Source organism: Nelumbo lutea, chromosome 5 (genome assembly GCF_056320005.1).
Source record: "Nelumbo lutea isolate HS-2025 chromosome 5, American lotus-T2T, whole genome shotgun sequence".
In the NCBI taxonomy this organism is placed as follows: Eukaryota; Viridiplantae; Streptophyta; class Magnoliopsida; order Proteales; family Nelumbonaceae; genus Nelumbo; species Nelumbo lutea.
Window position 1 is genome coordinate 11,827,731 of NC_142688.1, and position 27,385 is coordinate 11,855,115.

A 27,385-nucleotide genomic window follows, 5' to 3' on the forward strand; every position below is an offset into this window, starting at 1 on the left:
TTGACAGACCGAATTGTGAATAAGCCTGGCAAGACAACAGGTTGGCATGAGAGGTGACTTACTTCTGATGACCTAACCCAAGTTCAACTAACGACCTGCTTGACGTGCCAAGCGACCTCCTCCACAAGCGGGTTATCATCTCTGACTTTCCTGCAATTATAACGCTACGCCAAAATAACTAATTATCACCTCTCCCACTTTAGACACGAGTAGATAGACTAGGCGGGGCGAATATATCGGATACACTTCGTAGGTCTCACGAAGAATATTCTATTATAAAGATATCCCCATTCACACAAAAAAATATACATGCACGATTTAATTCTCAATGTGTTATAACTTTCTTACTTTCTTGCAAACAGTTATCAGTTCGCTAAAGCATCGGAGTTCCTCGAACACTATGATCAACTTTTCCTAATCCGGCGTCCGAATTGTCCTCGATAAGAGAGGAACTTTGTTTGGTTTTCATGAGTCCAAAGAGGCAAAGACTCCAATTCCAAGTGGATCGGTCTCTCAGATGTGGGCCAGTCTGTCCGAATCTCTAGCGCAAGTATTGGTAATGTGCATGCAAACAAAGTGGCTGGACGTAATCCCCTACCATCGAGTATTATAATCCTGCGATACCACTCAACCAGTCCCACTTCTTCATCACAAATGAAATGAGAATTCTCATCTCCATTAGGGACAAGATTACAAGAATGTGATTCTTTGATGTTGGAATATTGCAGTGGATGATCACCTAATCCGCTAATCGTTATCCAACAACCACGTTGGGCCTCTATGGTCATTTCCTCTTCATTCAAGGTACAGTCAACTTGTTTGAAATTGAATTAAGCTTAAAGAGAGAGAGGTTGTTGAATCATCAATGCGCTCTGTAAGAAAGAACTCAAACGGACGAAACTGCCCTTCCTCTTGGAGACTCAAAAAAGCATATGCTATATGAATCTATGGGTCAGTCAAACGCGAAGCACAAATAAAGATAGATTCTAATTGAATATCGGAACCCTAATATGAGTCGAAGTTTCATGCCGTCAGATTGGAATCTAGTACTGCATAGTCAACTCTTTTTCGGGAGAAGTCCAATCTGACACCAATCCAACGGTCAAAATTTTCTCATCATATGAGGGCCACTATAAAATCGCTACCCAATAAAGAGACGAGGTTTTGCGTTAACTTGCTAGTTGCTACTTGTTAATAAATAAAATTAATTTCGGGCATGCGTAGAACAGATCAGTGAAGACAGAGGATATTAATTTTTGACCAAAGCACCCGCCATTGAAGCTATTTTTCATGTTAAAAGGAATCTCAATCTCTACCTCTCACATTCTCATGTTGAAACGAGAATGCTGGGGCTAGGGTTTCAAGAGACGAAACCTGCGAAATTGGGTTGCCGAGATCGAGATGACAGTCCCGATTCTGTAATCTTCACGCAAGAATCCAACTTCAGCCTCTTCTCTTCTGCTTCTGGAAGTGTCGGTCGTTGCTCGTTTGCATCCGACGTTCACGATCGCGAATCCATCGTTTCTGAATTCTCCAAGGTAATGCAACAACTCCTCCGAAACTGCATGTAGACTCTCTCTGCACGTAGTGTACTTCTCGGTTGGTCTGAGCAAAGATTTTAGTAAGCTCATCAGTAGACAGTAACTGCTTTTGATTTTTCATTTTTGAACGATTTGCGCTAAATTGATATGCACTAGGCAATTTTTTTTTACTCGTCTCGAACCAACCGTGTGACTACTACTCATCGAATGACTAGAAGTATACAATCATTTGAACGACAAAGCAACAGTCCTCTTCGCCTTTTCATCTTTTTATCGCCTTTTGTCTTATACGTTGTTCTTTTGTTTTCGCTTGATGTGTGTGATACATCGAAATTTGAATGGAAAACGATAAAAAATGATTTATGTGTTTCACAGCTGATCAGATGGGATTTTCCGCACTCAATCCGGAAGTAATGATTTTGAGCTTTGATTCTGCGACTTAAAATTTGAATTTAGTCGTTTTTTCGCCATTGAAATATTTGATTTGGTCCAGCATTTGGCGGGACGTGATCTCCACGAGTGTTCGCGCGGCCCAGATCTAGATCCGAAGAGGCCATTTGCGGTACAGAGGAGCAGTCATACTGTCAAAAAAGGAGAAAAGGCAAAAGGTACCGATAGACTAGTAGGATAGGTGAAAAGAAGGGGCAAAGTAGATTGACTACGAACTATTTGAAATTTCAGTCACTAACTGTGGTCTTCAATCATATATAGACCGAGAAGAAGAAGAGGAAGAACAACAAGAAGAAATAGAGACAGAGGACGATACTCAAACTCTTGATCCAGCAAAAGATTCGTTCTCTATTGCTCTTAGAGGTATCAAACCTTGGTTCTGACTTTTTCCTATAGGCTCTGAACTCTAAAACCAATTTTTTTTTCTCAGAATGTCAGATCCGGCGACTCAAATCTGATCTTCTTACAGCCGCAAAGATACAAGGGAAGCAAAGGCCCACTTCCTTAGATCTGAACGGTCAAGGAAGCGATGCTACCGGCTCTTCGCCGCGACTAGGAGGTATGAGGAAGAATTCCGGTTCTTCTCGTAGATCGGGTACATTCCCTAGCCCGGGGACGCCAAATTACAGGCCTGGTAACATAGGGGTTCAGAAGGGTTGGAGCTCAGAACGAGTGCCTTTGCACATGAATGGAAGCCGGAGATACGTCAGTGCTGCTCTGTTGCCTTTAAGCAATGGAAGGACATTGCCGTCTAAATGGGAAGACGCAGAGAAGTGGATTTTCAGTCCAGTTTCAGGAGATGGTGGTAGCAGGTCGTCACTGGCACTTCCTCAAAGGCGGCCGAAGTCGAAAAGTGGCCCGCTTGGCCCACCGGGAATGGCTTTGTATTCGGCGTATTCGCCTGCAATCCCGATATTTGATGGCGGGAACGTCGGGAGTTTCATGGCGGGTTCTCCGTTCTCAGCTGGAGTTCTAATTGCTGATGGCACGTCTGGGCGTTGTAGCGGTGTCCGTGATGGCGGTGCCAGTAGAGGATCTCTTCTTGCTCAGGCCGAGCCTTGTATTGCGCGTTCCGCTAGCGTTCACGGGTGGTCGGATCTTTTGGGCCAACCCTCGTTGCCCGGCTTACAAGGTGATGATTTCGTAGTCTTTGGATCTTCGATGATCTTTTAGAGCGGGCATGCTAGTCTGGGCCTTCGGGGTTGGAAAACTTTCGCTACTTCGTTGGAGGGAGGAGTTAGGAGGAAGCCACGCTGCCCATGTTTGAAAGAATCTTTAAGGCGATAACATGGGTTGCGTGGCGGTTCTTTCGATCGACTGATGGTCCTTTCTTTCTTCCTTCCTCCTTCCATAAAGCAGTGAAAGTAAAAACTAAAAAGCTGATGAGGGGCTAAACAGGAAATGATAGTTGGCTTTTTATTCATTCCTCCCTAGTTTGGGTTTAGAATTTCGATTTGTTTTTGGAGATGGAAGGGAAGGTTCAAAACTTCAAATTGCTTGCACTAATTCTTTGGGCCAAAATGGCAAAATTGGACTTAAACAAAGCTAAGGTTCAGGCACACACCCCAAACCCAGGTGAAGGCAGGATTCCATCCCGAGATTCGCTACAAGTACTAGCTACACTTTTATTCCGAAATAAAGATGTCATGCCTTTCCAAACCTAAAATTGAAATCGGCTTTTGCTCACTCCTTATCGGTATCAAGCTTTTTCATGCATTCCTTTTTTTTTTTTTTTTGAAATTGGCTTGCTGCCTCTGGTTTCAGAATCCAAGGGTGTCGCCCTTCTGCAAGTTCCTTGGAACATCTTAACAACATCCATGTATAATTTGTGGGGGAGGGAGACGTCCTCCTCAACTACTTTGAACATGGGAATTATTTACAGATTTCTTCCTTTTCGTTTTTGAAAACATATTTCCAGATTGCCCTTTTTTTGCTTATATAATATATACTTTCAAATGAACCAAACCAGATTGTCCCATTTCTGGACCACTTCTTGGGTGGCCATTGCCTGAAACGACTGCATATTGAATTGCCTAGGAACATCGTATTTGTATTTCATGTAGGAAAAGGTTAAGAGTTGTGTAATCCACAAATCTGTTCTAACATCAACCTTTCCGATTGAGGATTTGGAGTGAGACAAGGTGCATGATAAGTTACTATTTACCACGAGGATGTTAATGTTGTCTATTAAAATAACAAAAAAAAAAGGAAAGAAAGAAAGAAAGAGACTAAGAAAGAATGTTATGTTAACACGCATAGATTCCAAAAAAAGGTAAAGAAAGGTGTCTTTCTTTTTGATATGTAAAAACGGTGACTTAGGAACTGCCAAAAGCAATGTAGCTAGAGCATCACCTATCCTAGCGAGGATGCTTCACAATTGCATTAGCATCTTGCAGTTTGGCAGTTATTATCTAAACACCAGTACTAGTCTTAAATATATCATAGAAAGCTTCTTTAACTGAAAAACAAAATATGTGATATTAAGTTTAGTATTACTTAAATATATTAAAACTTTAATTAACTTAATTAAATTGTTGCTCCATACGTTAATAAAAGAAAATAACAGAGAAGACAAATTTTCATATGGTTTGGCTATTTGTGCCTATTTCCATGGATTAACCCCTATGAGATTTCACTATTCTCAATTAAAAAGGTTAGCCCTTGGTGGAGTGACTTTTTAATCACTGAATTTGGTTTATCTTTGTTTTCCTGATTTGAGTACAATTGAGAATGTATTATGTGCTAAAACAAATAGTGAAAACACCCCTGTTTTTCTTTCAGAAAAGCCGAGAACTCCCCATTAGCCCTGTTCTGCCTGTAATGTTGCACTGCAGGCCGCTTGTTCATCATTAACAATTCAATTCAGGACTGGAGGTGACAAGAGAGGGGGATGGGAGGATAACCAAAACTTATTTTGTTAGTGGAAAAAACTTTGGTGCTTCATTTTATCATGTGTGCATGAAATAATTTAGTGGTTTATTTCTTTGTTCTCTGGAATGTGATTGAATTATTTCAATTCTAATTATCTAGGTTCTTATCATCACATAAATGACACTTGCCTTTATAGGCTAGAATGCCTTGGCTAAACTCGTCAAACCAACTTTCCATGATATTAGTGAGCTGAACCTGGGGTATTGCTTGGTAAATTCATCTTAACTAATAAAATGCAGTATTGCACTTAGTTTGAAAATGTTCCTTTTTTAGGGTGGAAACAATATGCTGTTTTTTACAGATAAGAAAACAGTATACAATTTTTATCTTTATCTAGCATTTTTATTAACCAAAGTATCACAAATATTGTTGTGATCCATTTTTGACATAATAGATAATGTAGTAATTAATATTTAAATTTTACATATTGAATTTTCATTACTAATGATGTTTTATAAATGTAAAAATGCCCTTGTTATTTGCAGAATGACGCTAACCAATCAGAACTTTGAAATATTATTTATTTATTTATTTATTTGGTTTTTATATACTATCGTATGGTAGAAAAATTGTAATTGTTAGTTACCCAGAAATGGAAATAATCTATTACTATCAAAAGAAAATCCATTACTGCTTGTATTTGGTAGACAACCTACAAGTGGGAAAAATTGCCAATACGTCAGGTAGCTAGAGTCCAGGTTATAGATTTGGACTAGCTTGCCTAGTGCAGGTGAAATGTGGGATGTGTAGGATCCTATATTACTCATTTGGGGCTACAGAATGGGGGTAGCCTTGTCTGCGATTAACACCCCTGACCCAGGGTGCCAGAGGCCTTAACAACTGAGCCAGTTGGTACTGTCTGATAAAAAATCATATTGATCTATTAATTTTTCAGATAGCTGCTTTCTATGTTTATTAGGCTAGAAGATGTGGCATTTTTTAACATATTTTCCCCCTAAGGAAATTATCAAGTAAATAAAATATGCTCTCTTGTAGAATAACTATTCAAACCTGTTGGACAAAATGACTAGTAAGTTATCTGTTACCCATCAAGTAAAAAAGGGCCTAGTAAAGACATTGCATATTAATTTCATGATGGTGCAAACACAGATGTTAGGCTTAGCTGATTATTTTTTGAGAAAGACATGGGTGACCCAAATTGACTTGAGTAGGATAACTATTGGTAAAGTTTGTTGGTTAAGTCTTTGACCAATACAAGTTTGATTTAAGTTATGTTAATTCCCTTGAGGCAACATTAGATTTATTTGCTCTCCAACACAATCTCTATCCTTTTTGCCTTGGTTTTTCTCTTTATCTTGTTTGTAAATGGATGTCCAGATAAACATCAATTAATTTACAAAACATTATATTTAAGTATTATGTCATTCTAAAGATCAGTTTTGTAGTTTTAATCAAAAGCTCATTTTTTAACTACTTCAGCTCTAACAAGTAACAATAATTGGGCCCATTGGATTTGGTTTGCAGATGAAAAGCTTGATGGTACCAAGGATGCAGAAACCACGATCTCTCATGCTGTTTCAAGAAGAGATGTGGCAACCCAGATGAGCCCTGATGGTAGCACCCAGTCATCACCAAAAGGGAGGCCCTCTTTCTCTCCTTCGCCTCCATTCCTTCCCATCGTTGAGCTGCAGGGCCGCCATTCCTTTAAATCCGAAATCAGAGATGTACAGGTAGATGAACGAGTGACTGTGACAAGGTGGTCTAAGAAACATGGCACCCGGGTGCCTGAGAAGGGTTCAACAAATGTTGAGGACTGGAAAAAGAAAGCTGTAGAAAATCGGCCTTCAGCTTGGGAAGTTGCAGAGACGGCAAAATGCCTATCAAAGTATAATTTCTTTTGTCTTTTAGAATAACTTATTTCCTCTATTTTTGAATGAATTTAATGGAAAAGATAATTGCATTGTTTTTCATGCAGATTTAGAAGGGAGGAATCCAAGATCACTGCATGGGAGAACTTGCAGAAAGCAAAAGCTGAGGCAGCAATCAGGAAACTAGAGGTTCTCTTCCATACTTTTTGTTATTTTTTCTTCATTAAAAGGCAACAAGAGTTCTAATGATTTTCAGGCAAGTTATGATTTTCTCCATGCCTGATGACAGAATTTAAGCCTGTACCTAGGTTGTCTATAACTACTCCAAATCAGTGTTGTCAGACTCAGACTGGACTGGACAGCTTAACTGGTGACCTAGTGAAGAGGAAGATTTTACGTTTGACCTATTGAGAAATCTCCTCAGACAGGGTCCCCCCCGCCGAGCCATAAAGATTAGAGGGATGAGAATGATCAATCAAGACCATAATAATTCATTCTTAATGGAAAGGGAATAAGTTGATTATTGAAGATAATGGGAAGCACCTTTATGATGACAAGATTGGGATTAAAGGTGCTGGGTTTGGAATTTAGGTTTTAAGTGTTACAACTTAGGTTGGGAACTGTGCAGAGATGAAACTTCTAGAGTTGGAACGCAAAATGAACCAAGAAATGCAGAGACTCCGAGCACAAAAATATTGCGGGTTTGGAGAGATTTTAGGAGATGATTTTCTGTAAAGTTTTGAAGGTTGGGAAAATTGATTGGACGTAGGGAATATAAGACTAAAAGGTTACACTTATATGATGGTGATTATTGGTTCAAATTGTGGTATTTGATTATTCTTCAATCACCAAAGGGTACATTGATCACATCAATCTACAAAGTAGCAAACAGAAACAGAGAAAAATGAAGAATAGCTCAAAAATCAATCTATGTTTCTCAGTTTCTAGGAATCACTCCTAGGGCAGGGGGCCGGTTAACCAAGTAATGACAAGAGTCCGTTTAAGTAGCTAATTAGACAGGGAAGAGGTCAAATGAACCATTAGTTTATATTCGTAATATGCATTTGGGAGGGCATCTTGTTAGAAGAATTTTAATTCCCCCTCCCCCATAAAGAAAAAGGGAATGCCAAGGGACTCGTACTGACTTTGAACCTATATAGAGATACAACAGATCTAACAAAACTTAGTGGCCATAAACCATGCTATGCACTTCAAAATTGCAAAACCACCTTTGGCTTCCCAGAAATGAAAGAAACATGTCTATGCAAGATAGATCCCAAGACCCATCACTCCATCAGTATCTCATATTTAGGTTTCTTCATTAGCTTTATTCCTCCCAAAATAGGTTTTCATTGATTCTTTGGGATCTCTATCTTATTAGCTTCAGGGGAAAAACAGGAAACTTTGGAAATCTTTTAAATGTTATACTTTGTTGGAGAAATGCAATACAGAATGGCCATAACACCAACATAGACAGTGGTGCTATGCATGGCTGATCAAGACCCCCCTCCCCCTCCCCATGGAGAAATGGTTTATGTCTTCCATGTTAACTTTGTCATCTCAGAAATCCCTGTTGTTGCCACTTCAATGTCTTCATTTTCTTAAGGCCCGTTTAGTTTACGGGAATAGGGGTTTGGAATTGGAGTTGGAATGGGCCAATCCGATTCCAACTGTTCGGTTGGGTGGAATCGGATCCCATTCCCATTCCTGGTGGGATGGCATTCCCCCATTTGAGGTAATGGCCATTCCTTCCCTCCCCCTCCTTTGGGAATGAAATCCCATTCCAGCTGAATTGAATTCCCATTCCGGTTCTTGTCTGAACCAAACAGACTATGGGAATAGACCATTGTGATTCCAATTCTGGTTCTGACTGTGAACCAAAAGGGCCCTTAATAGAACAAACCTGTATTGGTAAATATTACATCTTATGATCCACACCCAATGGGAATGGGGCATGAGTAATTGTTATTGCTTTATGTATCTGATGTTTTGGTGTACCAACTTTGGTTCAGATGAAACTGGAGAAGAAGAGATCATCCTCAATGGATAAGATAATGAGCAAGCTGAGATTGGCCCAGAAGAAAGCACAAGAGATGAGGAGCTCTGTAGCAGCCAGCCAGGTCCATCAGGTTTCTAGGCATTCCAGTAAGAGTCTGTCGTTCCGTAAGGTTGCACAGATTGGTTCCTTGAGTGGCTGCTTCACCTGCCATGCATTCTGAAAAATTATCTGCTCTCATCGGTTCATCTTTCCCCAGCCTTGAGCACCTAGTAAGCTCCATTCCCTTAATCTCTCTCTCTCTCTCTCTCTCTCTCTTTCTCCTCTGTTAGAACTCCTCACCTTTGTTACCATTTGTGTGGGAGCTCCTACATGATCTACTCCTAGTCACTCATCTTGCATGTTCCGTAAAATTTATTTTGTTCTATACATGGTCAGGCAAGTAGAACTCCGAGTAAAACTATGGAATAAGGATGAGTAAACAGCATAGAGCAGGCAAGAAGGCCACACACTAGGTGATGTTGATATGTTGATCAGTTTTGTAGCGGCAAGAACGAAGAGTAACTACCCTAAAAGATGTCAGATAAGATGTAAAAATTTCCTTTGAATTTGTTTAATGGGGCAGCATAATCCACTGGGAGAATTCCAATAATATTTGTACGTATGCATGTATGTAGATGATCATCACTCAAGATTTATCAACCATGAGTAATCAATCTCCCATATGGGATTTCTGTTTCTGATCAATTAATATGGAGCCTCCAAATCTTAGAACCACTACAAGAGCACCAGATCTTTTTTTTCTTTTTTGGTAGAAATACAACATACAAGACCACCGCACTGCACTAGATCATTGTAAACTCGGCGTGCACAATGGGCTACATTGCTCAAATCCTGACTAAACACATTGCCGTTGTGTTCTATACATTCCGTTTCTGGCTAGCATAGAAAATAATGGAACGCGCTTAGCGGCGCAGAAGGTTTACTCGGAACTCGGAAGTTCAGGTGAACCCTAACTAATCTGATGATCCGAGTCAGGTGTCTATGGCCTATCGTGGAGACCCCCATTAATCCGGAGGAACTCAAAAGTTGAAAAGTGTTCTACAGTAGGCCGTTCACGATACGCCACATAACCTCTTTACATGTAAGTCTTACACGTCAGGCCGACGTGATTTATCGTGATAGGCGCTTTATCCTCCGGTTCGACATTCATGTCTTATCTCAAATGAACGACCACCAATCCGTGGGACCCTTTTAAACGAGACATCATGGATCAGAAAACGAGATTGATGATAAAATCGAAAGATTCAGAATGATTCAACCTCCTTATCATTGTACTCCCAAGGGATTTTAACTCGAAAAAAAAAGGGAAAAGTAAAACATAATAGTGTTCCTCTGACAAGTCCCACGTTCTTGAATCTTGACGATCAATGACGTCCTCTGTGCCCTAATATTTAATAGGGGGAGGAGATGTCACGTTTAGTCCTTATCTTCGGTATGGATTACAGAATGGATAGAGATTCCAGCAAAGCCAGCGAAAAATAAAGAGAGAAGGGGAGGACTATATATGCACGCATTCTGGGAAAGATCGAAGGTAGGGAGGGTAGAGACAAAGGCAGAGAGGAAATGTTAAGGGTGTTGGCAAAGAGAGCCATTTCATCAATTCGGTGGACAATCCCGAATTCGATTCTTCAGAGAAGAGAGTTCTGTTTGGGTGTCCTACCAGATGGTGTCGATCGCAACTCCGATGTCTATATTAACAACTCTAAGGCCATGGACCAACTTATCTCTGAGCTTCGATTCCACATCGACAAGGTACTCTCTCTCTCTCTCTCTCTCTCTCTCTCCCGCGCGCGCGCGCGCTTTTTCTTCAGTTAATAGAACAGCGATTGAAGGTTCTTTTGCCTTTTTCTCTTAGGTTCTCGGTGGTGGCGATTCCGAAGCTGTGCGAAGGAATAGGAGTCGGAATAAGCTTCTTCCCAGAGAACGGATCGATCGCCTAATTGACCCTGGTTCTTCGTTCCTTGAGCTATCGCAGGTTGGAATTGTTTGATTCTCCCCAGTTGTATTATTCATTTCTTTGATTAAAATTTTGTTTCTTATTACTTTATTGAATTAGATTAGAATCCATCATATTTTGCTCGCATCTATTACCTTCACAGATGAACGGCATCTCATTTAGTTAATCAATGTCTTGGTCGGTTTTCTGCAAATACCCCCTCTCTCTACTCAATTGAATTGAATCTGGATTAATGGTTCTAATCAGGACCTTCATTTGATCCTTAACATATATAATCATGTACATTAAGTGTACTCTTTTACCCATCTTGTGGCAGCTATTCTGCACCTCATTATATGTTTTCTGCATGGAAGCTTGCAGGCCATCAACTTTATGAAGAATACTTACCATCTGGAGGAATAATCACTGGTATAGGACCAGTGCATGGACGACTTTGTATGTTTGTGGCCAATGACCCTACTGCCAAGGGGGGGACGTATTACCCCATTACTGTTAAGAAACACCTTAGAGCACAAGAGATTGCTGCTCAATGCAACTTACCATGCATATACCTTGTTGACAGTGGTGGTGCTAACCTGCCAAGGCAGGCAGATGTTTTTCCTGACAGGGATAATTTTGGTAGGATATTTTATAATCAAGCACAAATGTCCGCAAAGGGCATTCCTCAGATTGCATTGGTTTTGGGTTCTTGCACAGCTGGGGGTGCGTATATACCTGCAATGGCTGATGAAAGTGTTATGGTCAAGGGGAATGGTACCATATTTCTTGCTGGACCTCCACTTGTGAAGGTTAGTTCCAGAGATTCTTTCTCCAATTGCTGCATGTCATAACTACTACTTTATGACTACTTTTATGTATGTGTGTGTGGAATTTCTATGAAAAGTATGCAAATGTACTTTTCAAAATATAGGTTTTATCTGAAGGAGCAATTTTGGTAGGCTGCTACAGGAGAAGAGGTCTCTGCAGAGGATTTGGGGGGTGCTACCATGCATTGTAAAATATCAGGAGTTTCGGATCATTTTGCTGAAGGTATTTTCTCTTTGTTTTATTCTCCATTTTTTTACCTTGTAGTTTGGTGCTTCATAGTTTTTTTTTTTTTTAATTTATTTTAAAAATCAACTTTATAATGGATACAAACATCCTTCCTAAGTGGAGGATCAGAGCAATCCTGACTGTAATGGGGAGAAGAGGAAAACCCAATTCCAAGACAAGGATTGGTGAAGGGTTCATTGCATGGCATATCTCCACCTTGGCCAGGTATTCAGTTCTTTGGTCCATATAAGCCTTATAAGCCACTTTGCATTAGTAGTTTCCCCAAAAGGTATTAGCTGTTCACTTCTACAATTTAATATAAAATTAGAAAATAAAGAAGCGTTCATTAAGTTACTATTGATATGTAGGAAGTGCTTTGGGGCTGAAAACTATCCCATAAACAGTTTTTCAAGACAAATATGTGGTTTCCCACTAAATTACCGTGTGAAAGATTCGTGGGCCATTTATGGAAACTCACAAGTAGACCTGTTGAAAACATGCGAAGTGTATGACCAACCCAATAATGGAAGTTTTGTAAGGGTTTTCCCTGATTTCATCATGTCAAAATTTTCAGAACATGTCTTTGTCAAATATCTATCATTTGAAGCTCTTCTTTTTACATTTTTTATTAAAAATAGTTCATTTCTCCCCTAGCAAGGCTGTTTTCTGATGAGCTGACCTACCTAGGGAACCATTTGTAATAAGATGTTCATTCTGAATGCCAAGGCTCTCTCCTCCCTAATGAAATATTTCATATTCCATAGGTCTTGTAGTGTCATTTTTTTAGATCAATAATGAGCTCTAGTGTCATTTTAACTATTTACCCAGTAACAAATGGGGAATCCCCTAATTCAATTCTCTTAAAACCAAAGGAGAAAAGTAATTAAGTAATCTATAAAAATAAGCGGTATTGGGTTCAAATCTTGTTACTAACATTTTACTGATAAAAGATTCATCAAAAAACATTTTACTGATAAAAAAACCAAATATGAAAATCAAATTCAGGTTCTTATGTAATGTACCATAAGGTGTGATTTAATAGAATCTTCATCTTCAATTAGGGTGCATACAACATCAGAGTCTTAACCTTAAATCCCATAAACAAGCTGCCACTCATGAAGTTCTTTGGTTTCCTGAAATATCAACATGTCAAAATTGGGTCTATAGCTTCCTAATGGGTGGAGATCCACTCCTATACCCAAAGTGTCTCTTGGATGACAAACTTGCTTTTACGTGTTGCCCCCTAATCACTGAGTCCACTCCACTATATGGGTCCCTGAATTATCTATTGTCATAATCCAATGAGCCACTCCAATGGTTACTAAGGCGGCGTTTGGTAGTGTGGGCCACACCCCGATTTATTGTCCATAGTATTTTCTCGTGGATGGTCCACACTATAGTGTGGACAGTTTGTGGGAAGGTTTCAGTGTAACGCACCTGTGTGGCTTTGTTACATTGGTCCAATTACTCATCATTTTATTTAATCATTTAGTAATTTTTAAATTTTTAATATTTTATCAATAAAATAATAATTTTTAATGTTAATTCTAGCACAAGTCCGATGGCTCTCATTCTCTACTCTTTTTTCATTATTTAAATATTAATTTCTTAAATATTTTTATCAATAAAATAATATTTAAAATATTAATTTTTAGTATTTAAAATAATATTTCTTAATTATTAAACAAATGCAATTGTTGCCTACATATTAATTTATTGATGCCTTTTTTTTTCAATTTATTTACCTTATAAAATGCAAAAATTAGACATTTATGATTGACTGTGTAGATCTCCCATAAAATGTATGAGATACATGGAATAAAAAAGTGTGGTCCACACCACACCTACAGAACGCCACCGTGGGTGTGGACTGGTCCGGTCCACACAATCTACTCACAGTTCAGAACAACTGTGGACTGTGGTGTGGTGTGGATTGGTCCCTGCCACAGGGTGTGGTGTGGACCAGTCTACACCCACCAATTTCTCATCCACACTATAGAACACCTCCTAAATTGATGATATTTGGCTTGGATGACTCTTGCCTCTTGTGTGTTTGTGTGTGTAGGGAGGGAGAAACAGAGATTTCTGAGAACAAAATTGAAATGGAACAGAATGAAATTATAAAAGATGGTATTGAGAGAAAATCCTAGCAACAACCAGCTTACAACAACAAAGACAAGCCAAAGGCAATAAATAACCTAAAAATCCACTTTACAGCATCATGACAAATTGGGGGATGGGGTTTAGTAGGTGACTCCTATACTGTACATCTTGTCAAAATAATGATACCAGGCCAATCAGTACCTGCCATGTCATTTAAGTCCCTTGTGAAGATGAAGGTTGATAACAGAATCGCCAGTGCCCATGTGAGATGAAATTTATGTGGTTTATTATGATTGGCCCTGTATTAGAATTTCAATTATAGATGATTAAGATTTGTACCCCCATATAGGGAGCAGTCATGTCAATAAATGGTGGGGCTTTGTGTTGCAGCTGTTATATTTAAAATGCAGTTATTCTCAAGCATTCGAAATACATATGAAGAAACAGATGTGTCACATGATATAATTTCTATTTTTTTGTTTTAGGGGGGGGGGGGGGGGAGAGCACTGAACTTTCTTCATAATAATGTTTAACCATGTGACCTACTTTGTAGATGAGTTGCATGGACTGGCAATTGGGAGGAATATCATTAAGAACTTGCATATGGCTGGGAAACAAGGAATAATGAATGGATTGCAAAGTATTACCCCTGATTATAAAGATCCTTTATATGATGTAAAAGAGCTCCGTTCCATTGCACCAACAGACCAGAAGCAGCACTTTGACATCCGATCAGTAATTGCTCGTATTGTTGATGGAAGTGAATTTGATGAATTCAAGAAGTTGTATGGCACTGTGAGAGCATTTGAAACTTTAATCTGCACATTTTTTGGTGTGATATTCTGAGGCAAAGGAATCCTCAAGACATTTGTACAGACTCTTGTAACAGGTTTTGCAAGGATCTTTGGACAACCTGTAGGAATTATTGGAAACAATGGAATACTATTTATTGAATCTGCACTGAAAGGGGCCCATTTCATTGAGTTATGTACTCAACGCAACATTCCTTTGATATTTCTCCAGAATATTACTGGATTTATGGTGCGTTCATTTAAACCTTTATCCTTTTCTTCTGATATATTTGATGTGTAGAAGAAATGGTTTTCTTTTTAATTTATTTTGAGTAAAATTAAATATGAACAATGACCAACATGATAAAATTTTAGTTAAAGAGATAACATTAAAATTCAATAAAATGCCCCGGGGTAGTGCCCTTCCCTTTTTCTATTTATGCTTTAGGCTGGATCATATTTTATTGTCTTTTTCAGTTTGAAGGAATTCATTTATTCACCATGTAGATGCTTTATCTAATAAATTGATAGAAATTGCTCAGCATTGTAGATAAGTACAATTGCATGATATTGCCAAACTCGTACAAGTGTTCTATTATTTCTATTAGCCATTAGTTCTTGTAAATAAATACTGAATTTCAGCACCCTGCTAAACTTAAAAAGAATTAAACAACTGCGGTGGACTAAATGGTGTCTTATAAGTTATGGGTTTTGCATTTTTGGATGCACATTATTTTCCCACTCTTAGTAGTACAATATGGAAAACATTTTCTTTCTCCCTGACAGAAATCTCTGTATCTTTCTGTTATGAAGTCAAGGGGGTTGATATAATAAAACTTACAGTAAACATGGGACTGTAAAGTGTAAACCCAGCAGCAACTCTAGAGGGTTCTGTCTGAGTAACATATCCTTTTTGAAACTGTTGGAATGAGTAGGTTCGGTAATTCATTTCCCATTTAGATTGGTGTTTCTAATAGGAGGTTAGGAAATACTTAGCACATCTACATTCTGAACTGAATAATGCAGCTTAACAATAAAAGATGTGGCTAGTTTGGCTTAGCAGCTGCATTCTCCAGACATTTAAAGTTAGCTCGTATTTAGTTTCTTGGAGTATAGAATATATTCTGTAATTATAGCTGTATTCCTTCTTTTGGTCTTTATGAAAAAGAATCCTTACCCATTTATACCTTTTGATTTTAAATGAAATTTATCTTTACTATGAAATGGACTAGGATGCATAATCTAGTTTTGGCTAAAAGATTTTTCTCTTAGGAGTTGTCTTCTCTTCATCTATATGTCATTGTGGTGATCAAGTAATTTGTCAATTTGTTTTCCTCTTTTTTCATGTAACATGATAAGACTATGGGACTGTAATGGTGTTAACTACTCAAAATTCATTCATGTTGTAGGTTGGCTCAAGATCTGAGGCAGGTGGCATTGCCAAAGCTGGGGCAAAGATGGTCATGGCAGTTTCTTGTGCAAAGGTTACACTAATTCCTTGTCTTATATTTCTTATACGTACTTGGACTTCCTTGCTTCAAGTGCAAGAGATGTTGGTATGCAACCTTAACAGTATCTGTTATATCAGACACGCACATACACAGTTATTCATGCATCTAGGAGAGCTTTTTAAGCATCTGAAGGTTTCAAGTGGCCAATCTCACTGGATATTTCTGTCATAAGTGACATGGAAATCCAACAATGTATTTAGATTATGTTATTGTTAGAAATGTTTGTCAAACAAGAGTTCCATTTCAGAAATGGTTCTACCCTATATTATGAATTATAAATATATTGCTCTATGCTTTGATGGATTTTCCATTGTTTCTGGTGGAAATATTCATTTTTAATTATGTAATTTGATGCATCCTAATATGCCTATTTATTAGAATTCAAACAAATAATACATTTTCAGGTTCCCAAAATAACAATCATTGTTGGTGGAAGCTTTGGTGCTGGGAACTATGGAATGTGTGGCCGTGCATATAGCCCTAATTTTCTGTTCCTTTGGCCAACGGCAAGAATATCTGTGATGGGTGGCCCTCAGGTAACTTGTTTACTCGAGTCATTATGTTCTTGTTCTAACTGCTAAGTCATTGAGCTTAAAACCTTGTCAAAGAATGTTGTAAAAGGGCTATTGCAATCATGTAGTGGAAATTAGTTTTTTTAATCTAGATTTGCTTTTTTTGGTCAATTTGAAGGCTGCTGGTGTGCTGGCTCAAATACAAAGGAGCAATAAGAAAAGGCAAGGAATTGAGGTAAACCTGTTATTTTTTTGTTACTGAGAAGTGTCATAATTGGGGTGAAGAAATAATTTTTATTTATTTTATTTGTGTTCATGTGTCTGTGTATGTTGCTGCAGTGGACTAAGCAAGAAGAAGAGAACTTCAAGAGCAAGGTTGTTGAAGCATATGAAAGAGAAGGAAGCCCTTACTACTCTACTGCAAGACTATGGGATGACGGAATCATTGATCCCGCAGATACAAGAAGTGTTTTAGGTCTTTGCCTCTCTGCATCGAAAAATGTCCCAGAAGATACCAAATATGGTGTGTTTAGAATGTGAATCCCTCTACTCTTGGAAGCTTGTTATTGCTCTGAACGCTAAAAATGACAATGAATGAACTCTAGAACTGGAAGAGACGTAAATGCAGATGGCTTTGCAAGTTTCCAAAGAAACATCTGCACATGCAGATCGCTGTAAATGTAAATGCAGTTCCATTAAATGATAGAGGAATAGAGGAGGTATCATGAATGGACGGGTGGCCAACTAAACCAAAACTCGACTCTGGTTAAAGAGTGAAAATATTACATGTAGCAATACTATCTGACCCCCTACATCTGAATTAACTTGACCCTAACATGGGTTTATTATTAGACGCAACCCATTGGCATCCCTAATCCCAACTATAAATCTTTTACACAAACCGCATAAAATACCGGGTTACTGAGTCACAGTTTGAATGATTCAGCGATGTGGTTTAACCATTTAGGGTCTATTTGGTTTGCAATTGGAATCGAAATTAGGTGATCATTCTTAATGAAAGAGAGGAAATATCCATTCCCTCAAATGGTGAAATGGGAATGAGATTCCACCTACCATTCCACTAAAAATAGGAATTAGATTCTACCAAAAAGTGGGAATGATATTCTAATTCCACTAGCCAAATAGTTAAATCATTATGATTCCGATTGTATCCATACCCCGCAAACCAAATAGACCCTTAATTCATTTAAATAAAAGTATAAACATATCAAAAATAAAAAATGAAATGATTCAATGCCATCTTTAAAACTATTTTACGAAGAAGCTCAAAATAATAAATAATAAAGGGTGCAACGCATGTTGGGCATATAAATTAACTTCTTCGAAAACCATTTAGTCTTGTGAATTCTTGGTTTTGATGGTGTGGGCATCAGGTCCAACACGAGTCTAACAACATCAGTTTTGATCATGCTTTTCAAAACCGGACCAGACCGGACAGTCGGACCGGAAACCCGGGAACTGGTCAGGTAATTGGTTTCATTTTTTTCCAAAATTAAATTTTTCTCAAAAGTCATTGATTTTGGTTAGTAAACCGTTGACCCGGGTGGTTAACTGTTTGAACGGTTTTAACCATTTTTTATTATTTTTTTTATTTTTATCAGAATAGGCACTGTTCAACCCGGGAACCGGACCCCTAACCGATTCATTCTCCGAGTCGGTTTTAAAAACCTTGGTTTTGATCATCCAAGGAGATAACCACCCACTGATAAGCACATGTACAAAGTCTAATTAAATACAGGGGGCATATTATACTTCCAGTGGATTTCCTAGTTCAAATTTATTTCATGTTTATCAAATACAAAGAAAATGTCATCAAATAATTTTCTATGAAAATCAATTTTTGAAATTCATTTTTCTTCTAGACCAGAGTGCCAAACATGGCAATTAAAACTGTAAAATCATTAAAATGATATAATACTAGAATTTACTGCAATTTTCACTTTGAGGATACTTTTTAACACTAGTAAATATGTACGTGCATTTGCATCTGACAGTATCTCTAAGACAAAACTATTTATAATTTATGAATAATTTTTGAACAGTTATAAGTGGATAGTTTTTTGAATGAGAGTAAATGATATATATGCCCTATTTATGCCCGTTCTATGATACTTAGACAAAGGATAAAAGACGCCCAATGAAAAATCCAGAAAAAAAGGAACATTCTGCTCTTTTATAGGTAGTATAGATGGATGGTTTTCTAATTTTACTCAGCTTTGAGATCACAGAGGTAATCATATAAACTGGAAGATCCCAATCTGGTGGCATTGACATAATCTTGAGTGAAATGAGCCGGTAATCCTGGGACTACCAATCCTATTACCCTAAACAATCTCAAAAACCACCCTTCCTTATAATCAGGCCCATTTGTGAATTGAATGATGAAACTTCTGATCAGCTCCCAAAATGCATTTATGATTTTTGGTATCGCCATCAACACCGAAAAGTAATTTTTATTTGGTTGTTCCCGCATAATCTGTTCAAAAGGATCAAATCAAGAGGAATTAGTGAAAAAGTAATATGCTTTTCTTTCCCCAAGAAAAGGAATATAACTAATGCAATACATAAAACAGTAAATAATTAAATACATCTTCATCCCTTATTCAGGAATGGATTCCACTAAGACCTTGTTCGTTTTTATGGCACCTAGGTAACCTGTTTCCTTATGCAAGTGTTCTTTTGCACCATCACTTACTCAAATCTGGAGCAGAGTATGCTTTTTGATGGATGAATAAGCAACTTACCTACCCTCTAGGGGCAACCACTACAACAATACTTAATGGAGAATTCATTTTCTGTGGGATCCATAATAGAGGCATGAGGTCACGAATAAATTGGTCAATTATCCGATTAACCAACTTACTACGTACCCTAAGAGATACCGAATTACCGATAAAGTAACCAGCAGATTCCAAGCAATGGATTATTATGCTATGATGTGAAAGAGGAAGAGACTTGCCTGGCCTTGGTAGAAGCTATTAAAGTAGATACAGGTTCCAAAGTGTTTGAACATGAGAGTAGAATCATCATAGGGCAACCTAGGCACCATGTCATTGCTGTAGACAAACCTTAGATACCTGACACCATGAGAGCGCAGCTGTGTTTCCATGAACTCTCCAAGCTGCTTATCCCCAACCCTAGGCTGCCCAAACGTGTATACTCCTTCCAACCTCTTCAACATCCAGTCTTCCTTGTGCAATGCCAGTACTAGCGGGAACAGAATGGCTAAAGCACCACCCAAGCTGTGACCTGTCACAATGAACTTTGCTCCATGGTTGTTCTTCAGTAGCTTCCGCAACTTTTCTCTAATGGCATAATAAGCAAAGGGATGTTGTTGGTCATCCCCTTGCTCAATCTCTCTGGGCCAACCCGATTGCTGTAGACCCAGAGCTTTCATGAAGCCACTATGGACCCTTCCCACGTTAGGGAGTTCATACCAGGACATGTCAACATCCGTTCGCCATGCCTCTGCGTCAAAAGGTCTCGTGCCTCTAAACGATACCACCATCAACTTGGGGTCAGCCTCCAATATCAAGGCCTGTGTTGAAGGCACATTCTGATAATCTGCCACCACCATCCTTCGTATTATTAATTTCCTTTTTTTTTACACAAATTATTCAAATACTAATTTGGAGTTTGGACCATGTAGGCCCTAGTAGGTAGGATTGCAACTTGGACTGGATTAGCTCGAACCTAGTCTGAAAAAGGTTTGGGTTGAGTTTGACCGTTTAAGTTTAAGTTAGTGTTGAAAAATATAAATATAATATAACCTTATATTTTTAAACATATACCAAAATAAAACATTATATTTTTATAAATACAGAGATGGTAATGATAAGCTCAACTGATGAACGTGATATAGATACCGACTATGACAGTGATACAATGATCCCGTGGCCTAAACTGGAGAAAACAATCACAGAAAAGCATAGAATTTCTTACAGTTCCAGAAATTGTAGAAACCCAGAAGCTCCATCTGTACACAACCACATGAAAAAAATAAAGGAAAAAAAATGTTAAAACATATTCTGTACATTGAAAGTTAAAATTAGAAAATGTTATACATATATATAACGATAGATGCTGAAATTGAGGAAAAAGGCCCCCACCATGTGCAACAGTTAAATAAAAATAAATAAACAAGTAAATACCTTCCAATGTTCTCTGATTATGGATGCAATGAAGGCTTCATTTTCGTAGATCAGTTTAGCAGCCATTATGGATAGTGCTGCATGGTATTTTTTATTTTCAGGTGTGATGCTTTTATCCAATTCCACTCGCCAGTCTATACACGCCACGCTTGATTTAAAAGTTGCTGATGTTTCATCAGGTATCACTACATTTCCTGTATATCCACATCAGAGCAGAGTATCATAGTTTATTAGTTTAAAATTCCGACAAAACTATTATAATTTATGGATAGTTTTTGAATAGTTATAAGTGGACAATTTTTTAATTATTCTAAGTGGTCAGTTTCTTAACTGTTGTAAGTGGACAATTTTTGGAGTGAGAGTAAAAGACATATATATCATTTTTTATGCCCGTTGTATGTTTCTTAGATAATGGGTAAAAATATCTAATGAAAAATAAATATATATATACACTTTAATTAAAGGATTTTACTTATATATACATAATATATATAAACAAAATTGGCACAATATCAATATTTCTTATTCATCATATATTTAAGTCATGTTTGGATAAGCTATGAGATTTATGCTTTTAAAGCCCAAAAGAATGGAGATCTGATTTTGGGTTTTAGATTGAAATGTTTGTAAAGCAATTCTTATCAAATACTCAGAACACTTTTTGGTTTTATATATAATCTGAAGCTCAAAAACAGAAACTTATCCATACAGAACTTTAAGATTTTATTATTAGAAATCAGCAATAATTTTTCGGATAAAAAAACAAATAGCTGTCAGATAATACTTCCCCAGAATGAAAGCCATCATCTTAATTGTTTTATGCCGGGCAGAAAAGATAAATAAATAGATGTGATATATAAACAAATTTATCAACGCATAATGCAGAACTCAGAAGGAACCTAACGGGCTGCACAAGCATATATATATATATATAGAGAGAGAGAGAGAGAGAGAGAGAGATTTGAATTATTGCATTACATGCCTTTGCAAAAGTATTCTAAAAACTAAAAGACAACGAATCAGCCCCACCATAGGTCATCAAATTATATATAACTCTAAAATAATAAATAAATAAATAAAAACAAAAAATCTCAAATCATCCTATTGGTGTAAATCGTGATTTTTTTTTTTTTAATATTTGGTGATACGCCAGAATTTCCCACAACCCCACACTAATAATCCCCCGGCCCTCTCCAAAATTAATGGCTGGCAGGTAACAGGAATCCAATTCGTGTCTCTGCTGAAACAATTCAACTAATGTATCAACTGAACTGAAACCACTCGATTGGTTATTAGTGTAAAATTCCAACTTATACTGAAACACCGGATCATACATACCGAAACGCCGGATCAATTCAGTCTCAATTCAGTCAGAAGACTTTTAACAATTAAGGTTAGGGTATTTGTCCGAAGGGTCATTTCCGCAAGTCACATCTGTGCCGCACATATACATCAATGTGTGCATTGAGAACATCTTAAAAAGTTTTCCATAGAAAATATTCTCAATACATGGTTGGTTGGTTGGGATATGTTATGGAGCGTTTGTGAGAGAATTCCATTTTCGCTCCTTCCAGGAAGGGCGCAATCAAATTATTGCTTCAAGTCCGATCCGATCGTCCTTGACCTTGAGGCAGTAGGAAGGTTGTTTGCTTTGAGTGAGCCTTTCACGGAAAGAATGGTTAATTGGTTATGGTGCACAATCTGTGGGACATGCTAGCTATGATATAAAATTTCTTCTTTCTACTACTTTTACGTCCATTTTACGGAGAAAAAGATGATAAAATAAAAACTTTTATTCAATTAATTATGGAAGAAATATATATTTTTTATAATCCTGGGGACCTTTTTCCTGGTGGGATGTGGAATGAATGATTCCCTCGGTGTCACGCACATGGGACTTTGGGAGAGAGAGGAAGTGGGGGCAAACAGCAAGCTGAAGCAATTAGAGTTTTTTTTTTTGGGTCACGCTTAAGTTGGGATCATGCCATAGGTCTGGATCCTACAGGTTCAACTGCTTCAAACGATTGGTCCACTCTTTGATTTTCAAAACATTTTAATTATTTTGGCCGTTCCCATAACGACTGAAAATAGCTCTAAATCATTTATTACTTTATCCTTTAGTGAATAAAATGATTGCCTATATTAATAATGATCCTCACCTCTTACCCACAATGATTCTATCTACACCCCCTCATGCACATGAGATCGCAGTCATACATGAGGAACATCTCAATTCTCATGCTCTTTCATATCATTATTTCCTGGGTAGGTGTGGGTATTGATCAATGGTGGGAAATAATGAATTGAGGCTTGGTGAAATCAAGAGATTCATGACTGCTAGCTACCAACACTACTGTCCCTGTGGTATATGCATGGTTCCACCAAGTTTCCCTGTGCTTCTGTGCTATATATCCTGCGGGTAGACAGTGATGCCGGTAGTCCGGTACCCACTACCCAGCATGACGGTCATCCCGTAGGGTTAGCACACCTCCTCATCCAGTTACTATATATTAATTGGTTAAATGAAGAAGGGGAAATTAAGTTAAAACAGAGACTGACCTCTCAAGAGATTTAGCAAGAGCACGGCCAAATCGCGGTTGCTTGACAAAAGGTTAAGCCATTTCTCAAACAGCGAGCCAACCCAAGACAGGGGCTTAGCTATTGAGAGCAGAATTTTTTGTAAAAGGACAGAGATGAAAATGAGCCACCGACGTCGGAACTCTGTTATCCTCGTTTCTTCCGAGTAGTCCACAAATCTTCTATTCTCTATGTTAGAGGACCATAAAAGGTAGATGAGATCGACCAGCCCTGCTTCTTCCGGTTTCAAAACCAGACGATTACTACAAAAATCCTCCTCATTGCACGCCATTCTTTCTCTCAGAGGGAGGGGGGGAGCCGGGCAGGCAACAAAGATGAAAGAACACGACTCCCGGCTCTGACTGACTCTGGTGTCTTGTCCCAAGTCCCAACCCAAAGAACAAAAGCAAACGATTCCCTCAAAACAATACTTGTGCGTGTTCTTTTACTTACAGAAATGCTCATCGATGGGTTTATTTTTTATTCATAGATAACGGCGAAGGCTTTCTTCTGTGGGGAAAGGAGCTGGCGAGGAACCTTTGGACGATGTTAAAGTCTTTTTTTTTTTTTGGGATAGATGTTGAAAAGTCAAATCTGATTTAATTTAACTCTTAAACTTTAAATGATGGCTAAAATGACAGTGATTTACGTCTCTGATTGGTTCTTCTTAAACGTTTATATCAATTGAAACCCTCTTCACGCTTTTGCCTAAAAAAAAGAAACCCTTGGAGAGGTTTCTTTCTCAGTTTCTAACACACACACCAATAAAAACTATGAAAGGGAGATCGGATTTCACCATTAGTTCAGATGTGGCACATCACTGCCAATTTTTTTTTTTTTATATTATTATTGGCATAGGTGAAACATCAATCAAGGAGTCTTCATTGCTTCATCATATTGAACGGTTAGGATTCAGATATTCGAATGGACCCTTCTGGTGACTAATTCTTGAATTCAAATCAATCTTATGATTCCTATCTACTGGGTTTTGATTAGATTTGACCCGGGTAGTCATGTTAATTGTTAAAATATACATTTTTAATGACTATAATTTATAATATTGTATCTTATATTCAGAAAGAGTTTTTACTTAATTCGAAAGTTTGGATGGTTTCTTACCAATACGAATAGATTAATTAATGTCAACGGGTCAGGTTCGATAAGGGGTTTCGCCAAACTAGTGGTGACATGGGCAGGCCGAGTTAGGGTTTGGGCTTAATCCACTAATTAAGTTTTATAAAATATATATAATACCTTATCCTATACTTTAGGTCGAGTGTCAATTTAATACCCTAATTTTAAATGCGACAATCAAGTACCGGAATTTTCAGTTTGCGATAATTTCGTACCTAGTGTTAAATTACCGTGATTAGAAGATAAAATATCCTAAATCCCCCTAACTATTTTGATTAACGTATGAATTGCCAAATAAAATTACTAAAATATCCTCATCATCTATTTCGACCAATGCAAGTGAGAACCACTCTTCACGCTTGCAGTTACTGAGATTCCGAAAATCAACTCCCTCACGCCGATGGTGTAAGCGATTGTGCCGCCGGAAAAGTTGATTTCGGCGATCGAACACGACGCTAGAAAAGTTGAAGTCGATCCAGTACCGTTGCCGGAGAAGACGACTTGTTGCCGGCGCTAGAGTTTTCTATCATTTTCTATGCGTTTTTTAACATCGACTTCTCCTTGATTTCTCTACAAGTGGGTTACTAAGATTTTAATGTAAGATTTTTTTAGGGCTTTGATTTTTTTAGTGTTTTTCATTGCTTTAGCTGTGGACACGAGCCGATCGTTCGTCAGGCCATTGATCTTGTTGATAACCTCTGCGATTCTGGTGATCCCTCTGTTTCTGGCGATTTCATTGCTCAGATTACTGAACGTCTTTCTACTTCTGCTTTGTCTTCGAGCCGTTGACAGGTCTACCCAGTAAGGTTCTTCATTTCTTTTAGTAATTTATGTTTTCATTCTAGTTAGATATCGAGTTCTTTACTTCACCTCCATCCAGATTCGAACTTGAAGTTCAAAGTCTCCTAGTTTCGATCTTCTTTATTCTTCTTATTCAAGCTTTTCTGGACAAATCCGAAGTGTTTTTCTTTATATCGATTGGATTTTTCTATTAAATTGGAGAAAATTTTGGCAGGCACATGGATCTGCATTTTCAATCTCCGTCCAGCCATTCTTTCCGGCCAAGTTTGTGTTTGAATCCCAGGACCCGACGAATAACCACCTTGAACCAGAAACCTACCTGGATTTCTCATTCACCATCCAAGCTTTCTGGGAAACCAAAGGTAACAAACGCTGATACTGAGCCAAAAGTCAAGTGGGCTGTTAGACTAAGCTCAACAGAACCAAGCCTCCCACCAAATTCAACGGTTGAAGGGAATCCGCTACTGGATTTCGTGAAGGAGGATTTCCTGCGTATCTTTGATGATCAACAGCTTGCTCGAATGATGTACAACGAATGCATCATATACCAAGATCCGGTCTCCAAGCATGACACCCTGGGTGGTTTCCTTTTCAACCTGACACTTATGAAGATGCTTCTCCGATCGGAGTTTTTTAAGTTTACTAACTTGACATTGAATTGTTGAGTCGTTATGTAGGGTGTTAAGGATAACAACTACAACTCACAAGGCTCTTCAGTCACGATAATTCTTGACTCATCGAGATAAACTTTTGTTATCTCACTCGTCAAGATAAAATTCAGTAAACTCTATTTGTAACTGTAACTTATCATCATCTTTGTTCTATCTGTAACTGTAACTTATCATCATCTCTGTTCTATCTGTAACCGCATAAACCAATCAAAGGCTGCCAAGTGTATATAGCTTACTGCTCTATAAATATCTGTAGTTCAATGCTCATCATCATCGAGCTAGAGCCTTTTCTCAGACTCCCCTTGTGTTCTGTCTTGGTATCAGAGCAGTATTGGACTAACGTCCACCATGTCTTCAACATCTGCGAACACTCCCACCATCAACACCATGGCCGGTCCATCTCCACCATTGTCAATCTGAACTTACCTCCTACAGTAAGTCATCTCTTCCCAGTTAAGTTTGATCGTACAAATTATATTGTGTGGCGTTCTCAATTGATCCCAATATTAAAAGGCTTTAAAGCCATGGAATATATCCACGGCTCTGTGCAATGCCCCCCACTCTTCTCCTCTAATGACGACCAAAGAGCTGGCAATGTTAACCCTGACTTCTTACTTTGGGAGCAGCAAGATCAGTTGCTCCTCAGTTGGATACATTCTTCACTTATTATTGATCCAGATGGTTGGACTGTTCAGCTTAGGAATCATCTAAGTAACCGGTTCTGATCTATTTCATCCTTAACTCGTTCCTTGGCCAAAAACTGTTGACTTGGTGAGCGGCCCACTGGTTCCCGGCGATTGAACTATCGGTCCATTCGATCTGGACAATAGTTTTTATTTTAACTTTTTAATATATATATATATATTTTAAATTGGAACTGACTGTTCCTCTAAACTGGATGGTCAAATTATTGATCCAAAAACCGGTGGTGAAAACGGTTCCAATTCTAGATTGATTTTTAAAACATTGATCAAAATTAACATTCAGATTAATGATTATAAAGGTTTTTATTATTCAGTCCAACCAAAAACTTTAATACAATTGTATAATTGGAATAATAACAGGTGGGGAATAAACAAAATTGAAGGGGGAATAGTGAATCATAGGTGGAGGTGTTAATAAAAATCCCTCAGGTTGACTTAACTCTAAATTTCCCATACTTTTTAATAGGTTAAAGTGATCAAGTGGGACATGTCTGAATAGAATGCAAGAAACTGAATGCATATTATCAGCTATTCATCATAAGTGAAATGGAATTATAATTATTGGTGACCACATCAGCCCCATGGACTTTCAATCAATGGTTGTTCAGTA

The 27,385-nt window shown here is 38.0% G+C and overlaps 2 protein-coding genes and 1 long non-coding RNA gene across 7 annotated transcripts; 2 read left to right on the forward strand and 1 right to left on the reverse strand.

Annotated features, from left to right (window-relative positions):
• The first annotated feature begins 1,160 nt into the window (after nt 1-1,160).
• Nucleotides 1,161-17,445, forward strand: MCCB (3-methylcrotonyl-CoA carboxylase). 5 transcript variants are annotated; one of them, XM_088944154.1, is made up of 11 exons: nt 8,993-9,019; nt 10,209-10,562; nt 10,666-10,785; nt 11,121-11,555; nt 11,706-11,796; nt 14,456-14,697; nt 14,779-14,943; nt 16,103-16,177; nt 16,609-16,740; nt 16,895-16,951; nt 17,056-17,445. In XM_088944154.1, exons 2-11 carry the CDS (start codon nt 10,374-10,376, stop codon nt 17,254-17,256), a joined length of 1,707 nt encoding a protein of 568 aa, XP_088800280.1. In that variant the 5' UTR covers nt 8,993-9,019; nt 10,209-10,373; the 3' UTR covers nt 17,257-17,445. The 5 variants fall into 5 exon arrangements, with proteins under 5 accessions (XP_088800278.1, XP_088800279.1, XP_088800282.1 ...); XM_088944152.1 differs by lacking the exons at nt 10,209-10,562; nt 10,666-10,785; nt 11,121-11,555; ... (5 more) ...; nt 16,895-16,951; nt 17,056-17,445 and adding exons at nt 1,161-1,538; nt 2,035-2,149; nt 2,253-2,354; ... (2 more) ...; nt 6,859-6,940; nt 9,186-9,494 and having other exon boundaries at nt 8,764-9,019; XM_088944153.1 differs by lacking the exons at nt 10,666-10,785; nt 11,121-11,555; nt 11,706-11,796; ... (4 more) ...; nt 16,895-16,951; nt 17,056-17,445 and adding exons at nt 1,233-1,538; nt 2,035-2,149; nt 2,253-2,354; ... (1 more) ...; nt 6,408-6,768; nt 6,859-6,940 and having other exon boundaries at nt 8,764-9,019.
• Nucleotides 17,446-18,888: 1,443 nt separating this feature from the next.
• Nucleotides 18,889-24,018, reverse strand: LOC148850353 (triacylglycerol lipase OBL1-like). Its single transcript, XM_088946298.1, has 5 exons — nt 23,448-24,018; nt 20,889-21,082; nt 20,680-20,713; nt 19,697-20,301; nt 18,889-19,213 (listed from the first exon to the last, which is right to left on the reverse strand). Exons 1-5 carry the CDS (start codon nt 23,755-23,757, stop codon nt 18,944-18,946), a joined length of 1,413 nt encoding a protein of 470 aa, XP_088802424.1. The 5' UTR covers nt 23,758-24,018; the 3' UTR covers nt 18,889-18,943.
• Nucleotides 24,010-26,247, forward strand: LOC148850354 (uncharacterized). The gene is made up of 2 exons (XR_016099533.1): nt 24,010-25,400; nt 25,615-26,247. It is a non-coding gene; the product is annotated as an uncharacterized LOC148850354 (long non-coding RNA).
• Nucleotides 26,248-27,385: the final 1,138 nt, after the last annotated feature.